The sequence below is a fragment of the Tauraco erythrolophus genome, chromosome 15 (genome assembly GCF_009769465.1).
Source record: "Tauraco erythrolophus isolate bTauEry1 chromosome 15, bTauEry1.pri, whole genome shotgun sequence".
NCBI lineage: Eukaryota > Metazoa > Chordata > Aves > Musophagiformes > Musophagidae > Tauraco > Tauraco erythrolophus.
In genome coordinates this window covers 3,334,380-3,347,465 of record NC_141479.1, presented here as the reverse complement: position 1 = coordinate 3,347,465, position 13,086 = coordinate 3,334,380, and the positions used below count along the sequence as shown (strand labels likewise).

Sequence of the window (13,086 nt, the reverse complement as noted above, 5' to 3'; positions counted from 1 at the left end):
AGCCCTTTATAGGTCTGACGAACATTTGGAACTACTGCAAATCATATGAGCTGCTGAGGTGGTGCTCAGCCCTACGCATGCCGCAGTGCCCATGCTGATACCATGGCCCCTCACACTGAGATGCTTTTCCAACCTGTGAACCCAACCCATCGGCCTTCGGCGTTTGTTACATCCTCTCACGCTCCTCCTGTCTGACTCAGACTCTTTGGGGCAGAAGACCATGTCACTGTCCTGCCTTTTATGCAGCACCCAGCACTACACTGTGACCGAAAATGATTCCTAGGCACCAAGAACCATCTAAACAGTAAATAGAAAAAGATTAACTGTAGTAGAAAAGCGCTACAGCCTTCTTGTGGGCTTTGAAGGATGAGATAATTGAGTATAATCACATAAAATAAAGCGACGTTTTCCCCATGTTACTGTTAACATACCAGCTTTCAGTTAGCTTTCCTGTCTGTAAATTGCACAATTCCCAGAAAACAGCACCTGCTTACTCTGTCCCTCTGGACACGTTCGTAAGCTGATGCTTCACCTTCCCTCACTTCCCACACAAGCACCTCACACTCACCAACACACACCTGCACAGGTAGCACCACTGCCAAGCCCTCTCTTTCCCTGTTGTAAGTAAACCTTTGATGTCTCCAAAACCAAACCTGGCAGAACAACTCCAAACTGCTTCAGGTGCCACGGTACAGTTGGTGAACCAGGTATGTCAGAATATCCTTTATCTGTAGAAACACTGCAACAAAAGCCTAAAGCTTCTTAGATCAAGCGGTTTTCACTGTTAACACTACATCTGTCATAGCAGTTTTTTTGCAAAGCTCTGCTAAAGCTCCTCAAGTCATGGCAGCGTGTGTCCAAAGCAGCCAGAAGCCTTAAAAGTCCCACTCCTATTTGCAAATGTTTGACTCTTCCAAATCCCAGGAAGAAGATGCGTCAGCCTGATGAGCTCAGTAGAGACCTTAATGTGATCCTGAATGCCGTACTGTCATTAGTATACTGAATATTGATATCTCTGACCGCTTTTCACCCTGCTAAAATGGAATTTGCCTCACAGATACACACATTAAACACTGTATTAGCTAGTAACTGATACAAATCCTTCTGCCTTAACAATACAAAATGGAGGATGATGGCTAAGGCACTGCAGTGCCACACCAGAGAAACATAGCTGCCTGCAGAAAGGACAGTAACATGTTTGTAAAGCAGAGCGACATACCCTACACATTTAACCTGTGAGCTGCAATTCCTAGCAATGACTCAAACAGCATTCAGGATGCAACTATGGTAAGAACTGCTCTATTCCGCAACACCACTTCTGTAATTTTAACATTCTGGATGATGCAGTAAAAGCAACCGAAGGGGTTTCCAACGCTGCCACAGCATTGCCTGCTGCAGCACCTGCACGGGCAGCCTCCAAACACTTTGGTATTTGAAAGAAGTGATATGGGAGTTCAGAACCTGAAATTACCCAATGGTGGCATATTCTGAATGGATCCCACTGCAATGAATGGAAAGAGATGAGCATGATGAGAGGAAGATGATGTCTTTCCACATCAAATGTAATTATGTAACTTTGTTCTCATTAAAGAGGTTCACGAACTTCTAAATTAGCAGAAGACTATCAGCTTGAACACCCTGGCCCTACTGCGTTTTGGGTAACATCCTCGCTACCTTTTTGGATCTAAGTGTAATTGTTACTTTCTTTGTGTTTGGCTGCAACAGGTTCTTAAATACCTTTCAAACGCCAATCTAGAATTTTGAATACTCAGCAAAATCCAGTTAGATCTTTCTCTACAATTAAAAACTTCTCCTGAAGTCGTAACTGCCACACTGTCAGCAGCTTCGGCAAAGCCAACTATTGCTTAGTAAGGACCTTCAGGACATCAAGGTATAAAAGGCAGTTGCAAGGTCTGCAAGCCACCAACTGAAAAAAAGTCCTAGGCCTAGCATGGTGCCAAGCACTATGCTAAATATATTTCTAATGAAAGGTGTATCTCACAAGGCAAACTAATTCTCAGTACGCAGCCTGGTCTATTATCTCAGCCCCAAAATAAGACTGTTATGAAACAGGTATTTAAACTCTATTTTCTGTTACTCCTCGGTTACATATAATTTCTCTTTTCCACATTTGCTGAGAAAGCTATTTATAGCCACAGCAAACTCAGACTTTTAACAAAATGTGTCTTGTATCCCACAATCACATTAGAAGGACTTCATGCTGTAGCTACTTCATTATTAGAATGGTATTCTTGGAACTCTGTGGCACATAGGAACTAACAGTGCTTACCCTGGTGAGATCCCTCTTACCCTCAGCTGACCTCGAGCGTCCTTCCACCTCACTGTAAAAACCTCGACCTCACCGTTCTGCAGCTGTGTATTCCAATGTTAGAGCAAATTAGAAGCTGCAAACGTAGCATTTAAAGACTCTGAGTCTGGTTAAATGCTGGGCAGTGGCTCTGTATCCTGTATAAGAGGTCCTTGTCCAGGCCTGAATTCCCAGAGGCTAACCATTAGAAGGAGGTTTCTGACCACAAGACCAGGCAAGTTCAAAACCAGCTTCCAAAGGACCACAATGGAATGCAAAACAAACAAACAAACAAAAACCCTTCTCTGAAATCCAACTGCTTTTAAAACAGAGTTTGATGTATTTTTAAAGAGAGACTATATGCATGAGCCCTACTACAGGAAGGGACTATACAGAGCAACCCAGAAGGTCCCACTAGGTTCTGTATTTGGTTTGACGACGGGAAAAGTACAGAATTTCTTTTGCTTCTGTGTAATGATTATTTACAAGTGCAAGTATAATTATCTGTTTGGGACCTTCAGTTTATCCTTTTAAAAAACATAATTGATGTTTTTATTCATGTTTTAAACATGGACAGAACTGGGCTCTATGTAAGAAGACTGTACTTAAAGCTCCCATCGAGCGTGGGGAGGGCAGAGGGGAATGGAAAAAAAAGGGATGGAAGGTGGAGATGCTCAATCTTGCAGACACACTATAAAGACACAAGAGCATCTAAAAATGAAAAAAAAAGCGCCACAAAACCCAGCAACAAATAAAGTTAAGAACATTAAGAAAGACTAAATGGCCCTTAGCTGTTTGGGAAACATTCCACGGTATGTACATTGCTGACTAGTTTTGTTTCTGAGAAGCATGACTACACCTTGCCTTTGCTTTTAGAGATGCTTTTTTATTAAATCTGAATTTAAATATAATTATTTGATTAGCTGTTGCCCAGCCAACCCAGGGAATGCAAATACAGACTGTCTCAAAAAGAGAGTCATAGCTCTCCGCTTTTAAGGGGAAGTAAACAGTGGGGCAGTGTATCTAGTTCTCAGCTAGAGGCAGAGGCACAAGTGGAACATTCTCCCCATAAGTGAAGGGATACAGGCAGCAGCATCCAAGAAAGCGGCAGGAAGCTGGCAATGGATACAAGGGATTGCATTGATCTGAACAGATGATCTCCTGTGAGAAAATACCTTTATTTATTCAGGCAGACTACACGGCTTAGCTGACTGGCACCGTGACAAATACAAAAATGGCAGCGTTCTAAACAGGGACACATTCTGCCATCGAGGGAGGCTTCGCAGAAAGAGAACGGGCTAAACAGCACTTAAAACAGCCGCGGTGCATCCTTACCACAAAACTCCTGTTGATACCTGCCACTTTGAAACAAGGAACATGCAGCCAGCCACATCTGTACATTAGCATATCTACAACAGGTAATTAGAGGAGTTCAACTCTCCATAAGGCAACCCTGACACTAAACTGGTTTAGGAAGCACTGCTTAGATGATCCAAGGTGCCGGGGCCCCTTTTGGAAGGGAAATGCCACTTAGACCTCTACCCTACTGTTTCATTCATATCATCTACAAGCATCAAATAGAAACCACAGCTTGGCAGTGCAGGCGCTGCACACGAATACAGTAAGAGACTGACCTTAAAGAGCTTCCTGTCCATGACAAGCACAAAAGAAAACACACAGAAATCAAAGGCTTTGTCAGTATATACCCACGAAACCTGTGAACTGAGCGTCTTGCTCCAACAGACATAAAGTCTATTTCGTATTGAAATAAGAAGACATAGTCTTTCCTAGATTTTTGTCTGCGTCCTTCCCTTTTGGAGACTTTTTTGATGTATATTGCAGAGTACATGCCAAGATAATGCAAGAAAAAGTGAAAACCTAACATTTAACATGGAAGTTGACCTTATGGTTCGTTTATTCTGCTGTGTAACACAGCGGGAACTGCTAATTTTAGTTAAGCACTGGTCACTATTATTATAAAAGAGAAGGGCAAGGGAGAGGAAGCATCTAAACCCCTGAAATCTAAAAAAAAAATACTACTATTTAATGCATGAAGGAGAAGAGATGCAACTTCCCCAACAGTTTCATACAAAACAGAAACACACGCTAAGCCATCACAATGCCATACACCAGCAGAGTTTTCAACACAACACCATAACATATTAACACGCTGCCTCCACCAAGATATTCATCCTTCGGCATGCTATGCCTAGAGACTCAAGATTAGCACTCTCTAATGACACACAAGCTGCACAAGGTAACTTTGTTGTAATCTTATCAGGCTTTCCCCATGTCTCATCATTGCCTCAGTTCCAGAAGCATAATTTTAGACGAAACATTTTTGTAGGCAGAAACAATTTTCACTGAAGAGACACCTAAGTGCCTGCCTAATTCTGGGAGATCTCCTGGCTTGCTTTTCCGTTAGGCTCTGAAGTCTCTGCTTTGCTCTGAGTATAGACCGCCTGGTCAAGAGGGCACAAGGGAGGCTGGAGGAATGACAGAGATGGCCGTTGATTTTAAGCAAGGCCAAGGCTTAATGAGGAGCAATGCCAACAGGGTCGCTTAAGGGTCCATCGCTGAAACTCTCTGAACAGAAGAAAATTGCTAGATTTGGAGTCCAAAGACTATTTTAATCACTCAGATGAGAACACGCTACCAGAGGCAGACAGTAACAGAGAGAGCTGTATGTGGAGGCAGCTGAGGCTAAACCGTGTCACTTAACACAGAAGATACGATAAAGCTGCCATGATCATTTGTTTTTGAACTAGGGGAGAGGGGGGAATGTTTTAAAACAAACCAGAGATGACTAGACTTTATGTTAAAGAACCCTTCAGCCTTGCACATATAGATTACAACAGAATTAACACTAAATTTAACCCAAAACTGGGCTCTGCAACTAATATTTTCCTTCTATCCCTCATTGCTCTCTTCCTTCTTCCCCCTAGGGCAAGGAAAGCTAATAAAGCTAATAAACGCTGTCCATAACACAGAAGGGTATCTTAAAGGGGGGTAGAACCCACAAAAGAAATCCTTACGTACTGTTTGCCTTTTTGTCAGGAAGCATGGCTTGAAAAATAGCTGTTATTTTATTATTTGTAAAGGCAATAAAGTTCTCCAGCAAATTAGACCTAAAAGCAGCTAAATTTCAGTGATACTAAAACAAACCAACAAAAAAATTAAGTCTTTTTTTTTTTTATACCTCTACAGAAAGAGGCTAAGTGTGTTCAAAACATTTTTTCCTCTTCATAAGCTTTCCACTAAAAGGCCATAGGACAGAGGCTTCATTCACAGGAAACGCAGAACTCTTAAACATCAGGAGAGGAGATAACAGACCCTAAACGCTACTGCTGTTTTAAAACACCAGGGGCAAGAACATTCCATACTAAAGCCACTGTCCCGGCCCTCGGCTTACTCGCTGCTTGGTACAACATCCCAGGACACACACGCGGCAAACAGCAGGCAAAATTACACGGTATGAATGTTCTTTGCGTAGCAGTTCATTACCCATGTGTGTACTCGGTTTCCTCAGTCTGAAAGTCACACAGACATACTCAACACATGAAGTTTTGTTCCTCAAGTCCACCATTACTTCTAAAACAAAGGCGGCCTCTAAGCGGGCCAACGTTTGCTCCCTCACGCAGACCTGTGGGCTGAAAGCAGGTGCCGACACAACTTGTTTTACGTAGGGAACAACCGGGCGCTCCAGACGCGCCAGGCCGCAGCAGGGTCAGCCACAGCCGCGGCGAGACGGGAGCGGGCCCGCCCGGCGCGCCTCACGGCGGCAGCCCGCGCTGCCCTGACTGGAGCCCGCCCGAGAGTTCGACGCCCCGGCGCAACCGGCTCGGCCAGCCCAGCCCCCGCTCCCAGCCCCGCAGCGGAACGCCTCCCCGGCCCGGCTTACAGCGGCCTTCCCGCGGCGCAGACACGGGCTACCGCTCCCTCGCCGCCTCCTCCGCCGCGGCGGGGCGGGCGCGGGGTGTGAGAACATGTCCGCCCTCCCCTCAGGCGGCGGCAGACCATCATCGCGCCCAGCCGGCCTGAGGAGGGGGCTCGGCCAATCGGAGCGGGGCTCGCGCCCCGCGCAGGTGAGGGCCCGCGCGCTCCCGAGAGAGACGGGGCGCCGGGGCCGCGCGGCCAGGCGGGCCGGGCCGGGGTGCGGTGGCAGCGGCAGAGCCGCCACGCTCCGGCCCCCCCGACCGGCGGCCCGGGGAAGATGCGCCGCGGCGCTCGGAAGGCAGCCCGAGCCACGCGCCTCGCTGCCTCCGCCTGGCCTGCCGCGCTGGGAGGCTCCCGGGGGGGCGGTTTGCTGCTGCCTAACTCTGGGTGCACTCCCGGCCCTTTCCACTCCAGCCCTTCGCTAAAGTGACTTTGCAGCTGCCTGCAAGGTAGGCATGAGATTATGGGTGCAGACCTACAGCACAGCCCCTCCAACCATTCCTGGAAACACTGCAGGTGTGAAGAAAGATGACATCGTCAAGTGCTGCAGCAAAGGCTGTTCGTCTCTCCCTCCTGCCCCATTCATCGCTGCTGCTTGATTTATTTGCCGATTCTCAGGGCTGTGAATAATTGGTTTCTTAGATACTCCAACATGAAGCAAGCAGTCACTTTAGGGAGCACACATCCAGCAGGATGCATCAGCTGCAGGAGTCCAGTAAAACGCAGTGCCCACTCTTCCTTCCAAAGCAGGAGTGCAACGCTTCACCTCGACAGCGATGGGCAAGGCAAGAAGGAGCAAAGCCTGCAGAATATAACAGGAGTGGGAGACAAAACCCACAGCAAACAGGCGGCTGCTGCAGTACACTGTGCAGCTGCACTTCAGCAAAACCCTGAGGAAGAAGAGGAGGTTACGTGGTCAGTCTCTAGTGTGTAACTAAGAGCTAAGAAACCCTGGGACTGCACCCACACCACTGCAAAGAGCACCATCAGACCTGCGATCGCAGGGCTTTCCCGCTGCATGCAGGAAGATAATCAGCTCTCATTCTTTCATTAGTGCCCCTGTCCACAAAAGAGGCATCTTTAGGGCTCTCAAATCCTAGACAGAATCCTGCTGGGGGGGAAAAAAAAGGAAAAAAAAAAAAAGAAAAAAGTGGGTCATCTTCATGGCAGCCTTTCAAAACAAAACCAAAGCCGTACAGCCTTGTAAATACAGATATATTATCTAGGTATCAAAAATATAATTTATAGATAATATATAAACATGTATTTTACATATGTATGTTAAAAGACCCATGGTTGTAATTACTGAGGTATCCAAGGATTTGCTGCCTCTGAGCCTTTATCTGTTGTATCTCGGTCAAACCTCCTAAGGCTGCATTTGAAATCACACTGCACTAAGAAAACAAATTATTAAAGCAGAGCAAGGGAGTCAGGGGATTAGTTTATTCTGCATGGCCTTGAGCAAGTCATTTTTAGCTCTGAGCCCCTAATCTTATAGTGAGCCTGGGGCAGATGAAACACTTAACACCCCCACAAAGCACACTTAGTTTTTTCTCATCTGAAAAATGGGGATAACAACACATAGCTCGCTCTGAGAAGTGTCTTAATCATTAATCTGCATTAAATGCTTGGAAATGTGAAGCTTTACAATGATTAAGTACAAAACCAAATTAACATTTTGCAATGCCATCGGAGTCAATAAGGTAGAATGACAACATAAGCGCTCATCGTATTCAGCTCACAATCGTCACTGGAAAAATCTAACACTAGGAAGCTGTCTCTTCCCCTCCTAACAACCAGCTGTAACTACAAATAGAATACAAAAGATGAGTGACTAAACGAATTAGTCCTGAGCTGCATCCTCTATCTTGTTAAATGCAGGAAGCCTACACAGAGTAGTTTCAAAGGGACTAATGAAGGAGAAAAGCAAGCTCCAGATCTCAGTCTTTGAATTGCCCAGCTTCAGACAAAAGGCACCAGTTCTGCACATAAAAGGAACAAATCTTGCAGCTGCCACGACTTAGAGAACACCCTTTAAAATGCAAGACCTGTCCTTCAATAGGGCCATGACAATTTCACTGCCCTAGAAGTTATTCATGCTGTGTATTCAGCTGAGACACTTGGTTGCCTGCCTGCTTTTTATGGAAGCTGCAAGTCCCTATTAGTCTTACTAGCAGTTGTCGCTTTTTGTACAAGCTTTCCATTTCAGTGCATGTATGTACACCGTATCTCGTAACATCACAAGAGTTTTATTTGCACGTAAGACGGGACAGCTGCATTGCAAGTCTGTGCACTTTTCCTTATTAGACGTAAACACGACCTGAAAACAAGCTAGAAATTTTAAAGTGGATTCTCAGCACCCTCTGGTGGATTTCTGGGGTGATAACCACCAAGTATTGGTAAAACTTTCCTCACAATTCAGAGCTATAGAAAAGTTACTATTTCTGCAGCAAAACTACAATAGGGAAGTTAAATGTGAACGGCAAAACTTTGTAGTTAATGATTATTTTTAATACCTGAATAAAACCTGCATCTTTAGTGCAAGCATCTCTTGTGCCACATTAAAAAAATCTGTCAGTTATATACACTGGCTCTCGGGCAATACAGGAACTGTAATACTATTATTTCAGTGGTGGCAGGGGCTCCTGTTTCTATTAAAACATGCATCTACGCCTGCAGGCCTAGTCAGGATCAAAGCTGTTGTCACTCAGAAAAAACACTGCCTGTGCTGGCCACAAAGAATAAGTCCCTTCCAAGAGAAAATAGGATTCTTGCTCTGCTTGTTAAGATTCCAGTAGCCAGGAGCTCTTCCAACTCAGCACATCATCGCAATGCTTCTGTCAGGTCTGGGAACAGAGGAGTTGGAATGCTGCTACTGGGCAGATGTGTTTTTCTGATAAAGTGGTCTTCCTGCCCCATGTGTGTGCTTGCAGTAAAATGCCACGTGGAAGAGGACAGAGAGATAGGAGTACTTTTTTTGGGGGTTGCATACTGGAGGAGCAGCCAGTGATTTACAGATCACACTAGGTTTTTAAGTCCAACCTGAAGAATGCACAGAAAACAAGGAACACTGATACACGCACTAAATACTCCTAATTACACAGGAACAAAACTCTCCTCAAGTCACCCAGATTCGTATCAACACAGCTGTGTTTTCTATGTACCAGAACTTAACGAGTGGTGTGACTTACGTGAAAACTTTGAAACCATACATGTGGTAAGGGTTTGCTTCAGCACAACAACTTCCAGCATGTTTTAACAAATCCTCAAAACAGTTTCAGTGCCTAAACGCATAACCAGCAAGCATTAGTAATGTTGATCACACTCACAGTGAATTAAAACATGCATAAGGTTTCTTTAGCACATCCATCAGATTTTGTTCCTGTAAGAACACACAGGTGCTAAAATATGCTCAGCGTTCCAGCTTTCCAGCCTTTTTGGTTTTTTGGACAGCAGTGATACAATTACTGCTCCAGGTATAATGAAATCTGAGGTGTTTTTCCTCACATGCAGATAATATGATTCGTACTAATTGCCACAGTACAGTTCTGCAGATACACTCGCTACATCTGGCCTATGCCCTTCACTTTCACTGCACCCACCTCTGAGGATCTCAATAGTCCCAAATCTCACGATACCAAAAGCATTTAAAAAGGATACCTTTTGGTCACCGTGCCCAGTATCTAATGCAGCGCCCATATATCTTCCAACGTAACACCGATAACAAAATACAAATTCCCATCAACGTGATTTCTTCCTTTTGGCATTTTAGCCAATTTATCCATTTTATTTTTTCTTAGGAAGTACGACTCAGGCACATTCATACACAGTTATCTTTGGGAAAGATAGACATTAAAATATTGTAAATTCAGTTGTGGTTTTGTTCTATCTTTCAATTTTCAAACATATACATTCTAATATATTGCTGTCTATTAGTTCTGTGTTCCCTTTGGAACACTTAATGCTTCTGTTGGGTCCAGAAGCATTTGTGCAGCTAATTGTAAAGCACCTTCAGAAACTGTTCCTACAGCTGAACAAGAGCAGCAGCTCATGCTTTCTGTGTCAGGCCACAAGCAAACACAGAAGGCAGCACGTTAAGTTTTTTCTGTCTTATCTCCTCCAGGAGAAGAAAAGCCATACAATGCAAGCCTTCTGCATTCAGACTTGCACAACTGTCTCCATGCCTTTTTTTTAATATATATAAAGGGTCAAGCCTTTACCATGTAAAAGGCTTGGCCATATTATTGTTCCCTTTACAACTGTACAGCTTATGTTCCCAATGGATAACAAACAGATTTTCTGTGGCCTAGACATAGTATATCAAAATTAGAAACAATTGTTTATGAACAGTAACCTATATATTCCAGCAAAGTTTGAGAGGAATGAGAGTCTGAAGTCAAGCAAATTAAAAGTATAGTTTTGAAAAGTGAAATCCACAGATCTCTGTAGGAGCTGCAGGGTTTCTGCTCTAGTGAAAAAACATTAGTCATGTATTTCATTGCTTCCTTACCTCTATTAAGTGTTAAGACCTTGGTCAGGAAATAGTTCTGAAAAATTCTGAAATATTTCAGTTGGCTTCCAGGTCTATAAACATGATCACACTCCTTGAAGAAAAAGAGGAAAAATTCCTACTCACCAGAATTACGCATCATGGTGACCAGGAAAGCAGAGTAGGCTCCTGCTCCCTCATGGCTTCTTTACAGCATTCCTTTCACTTTGCTGAAGTTGCTGCTCGGAGGAAATAGGAGTAGCTTTGGTAAGCAGAGTGGTCCCTGCGGCTGGCTGACATAATTTAGGACAGGCAATACATCGATTTTCTATTTCCCTCAATAGGTCATACATACAAAACGGATACAGCAATTGATCGTTCATCTGAAGTAGAATTAATTGCACACACGTGGTCACACACTACAATTTCTGCCAACGTGATCTGGAATGCCACTAAGAAAACCTCAGTCGTGGACATGGGCTACTGCAGACCAACATACAACTTGGCCAAACTGGCAGACACTATTTAGACCTCTGATGGAGTGAGTATAAGGCCACATTTTTGATCATACAATGCATGTTACATATCTCCTACAGATTTTCAAGCTTTTTAGACTATGGTTCTTTTTATTTTGTTTCTGATCAGACTACCACCAGTTTGTCACTTCCAATTAACCTGAATACGTACATTTTCTAATTTCCAGTTGCGCCTCGGGTCACTGTTTGGCAAATGTCTCTTCAGAAACGCAGTATCCCAGACTCCAGCAGAACGTCAGTGCATCATACTTCAACCCACTGATTGTTTCAGTTTAATACTAGCCACAACTTACACAAGTCTGTGAGCAGCTAAACTATTTCCTTCTGCTTATTAAGTGTACTACTACACATATGTAGCTTGACTTGAGATTTCTTTTTGTGCACTCTGAATATTATTTTGCATTTTACAGTGACAAGAGCAAAGCCTAGAAATAGACTGAGTTTAACTCACTTCAACAACGTTAGTGTAAGGTTTAGTGTCTTCATCCACTGATCTGCCATGCAATAACCAGTAAGTCAACTGCTTTGTAGCTCTGTAACATTACTCAAAACCCCCAAAAAACAGAGTTTCACACTGAAACAGGTAATAACAAGTATGTGTATATATGTATATAAACCCTGTCAGGAATACCTGTCCCTAAGAAAAGGTTCCTCTCTACCTCCTCAACTATATATTTAGAAAACAAAACCAAAAATATTTAAAGTATATTTCAGAACAGTCAGTTTGCTCTCTGAGCACAATAAAAAAAAAAAACCTCTCTGCTGTACGAAAAAATACTATGTAAGTTTATTATAATTTAGAAACATTAGTAAAGGAAAGTATTTTACAATAGCTTAAAATCCATGGCAATCTCTCCTGTCTTTGTGTCAAAATTTATGGCATACGTGACAGCACTAGGAAGGTCTGACAAAGTTTCTGAATCAATAACAGAATTGAAGAAATAGACAGCTTGCTTGCAGTGGGGATTCCATTCACAGTTTCCCTACAGGAGAGAGTTAAAAGTGAAAGCAGTCAAAACTCTACAATATTATTACTAGACAGTAATAATGCAGTAAGACCATAAGGGTTCTTGTTTCCAGTTCAGTATACAATGATCATTCCATTCATTCCATTGTCATCCATTCCATTATAGGAACACATAACTTGAAGTACCGCATGCTACGCTGCACAGTGAAGTCATAGAAGAAAAAACGGATTTGGTCAAAGAATATTTATATAGAATTCCAAAAACGCTTATGCTTACCCCTTCCCCTCAAAATTTTTGCTTTTTTTAAACTGAGAAAAGGGATTTGTATGAATAAATTCTACTTTGAGCTAGTATATTTAAGTTTTGAATATGGTTTGAAACTATGGGAGCAGCTGGATTCAACTCAGATTGTCCCATTTTAAGGTTTATCTGCTCCTCTCAAAAACATGAATAGACATTTCTGCTAGTTCTGTCTACACAATACTCAGTGTAACGAACAGCGCTTCATCAACCATGGCCAACAGACACCTGCTTTTCAGTACTGTGATCCTGTAGACTTTGACCTAATAAATTAGATTGAAGAAATACCTTTTCATTTGAAATCTGCAGCAGTCCTGTACTAACGGAGATATCAGTAGCAAGATGATATTCCATCCACAGAACTGCTCCATGGCTCTTTCCTTGCCTGGGGAGAGGTGGAGGACCAAAACCTGTTACTTTATACAACACTGACAGCTTAAACGTTGCATGCATTCCTCACAGTCTAGGGTGAGAGCTGTAAAACCATGAATAACTTGTTTCCTTGAAAAAAAGTTGAACAGCTGAATGACTTGGTAAATAGGTAGCAAC

The 13,086-nt window shown here is 43.3% G+C and overlaps 1 protein-coding gene across 7 annotated transcripts in view; it reads right to left on the bottom strand.

Annotated features, from left to right (window-relative positions):
* Positions 1–13,086, bottom strand: part of PRMT7 (protein arginine methyltransferase 7) — a 44,581-nt gene that overhangs the window by 14,035 nt on the left and 17,460 nt on the right. For 4 of the 7 annotated variants that reach the window (XM_086620859.1, XM_086620862.1, XM_086620860.1 and 1 more), the window contains exons 17-19: positions 12,826–12,922; positions 12,098–12,252; positions 10,250–10,972 (exon numbers count right to left, since the gene is read on the bottom strand). In XM_086620859.1, coding sequence (XP_086476985.1) covers positions 10,942–10,972; positions 12,098–12,252; positions 12,826–12,922 — 283 coding nt within the window. In that variant the 3' untranslated portion in view covers positions 10,250–10,941. Of the gene's footprint in view, positions 1–10,061; positions 10,079–10,249; positions 10,973–11,877; positions 12,253–12,825; positions 12,923–13,086 lie in introns of those variants that run through there. The other 3 variants (XR_015222567.1, XR_015222566.1, XM_086620863.1) reach the window with 3 other exon arrangements.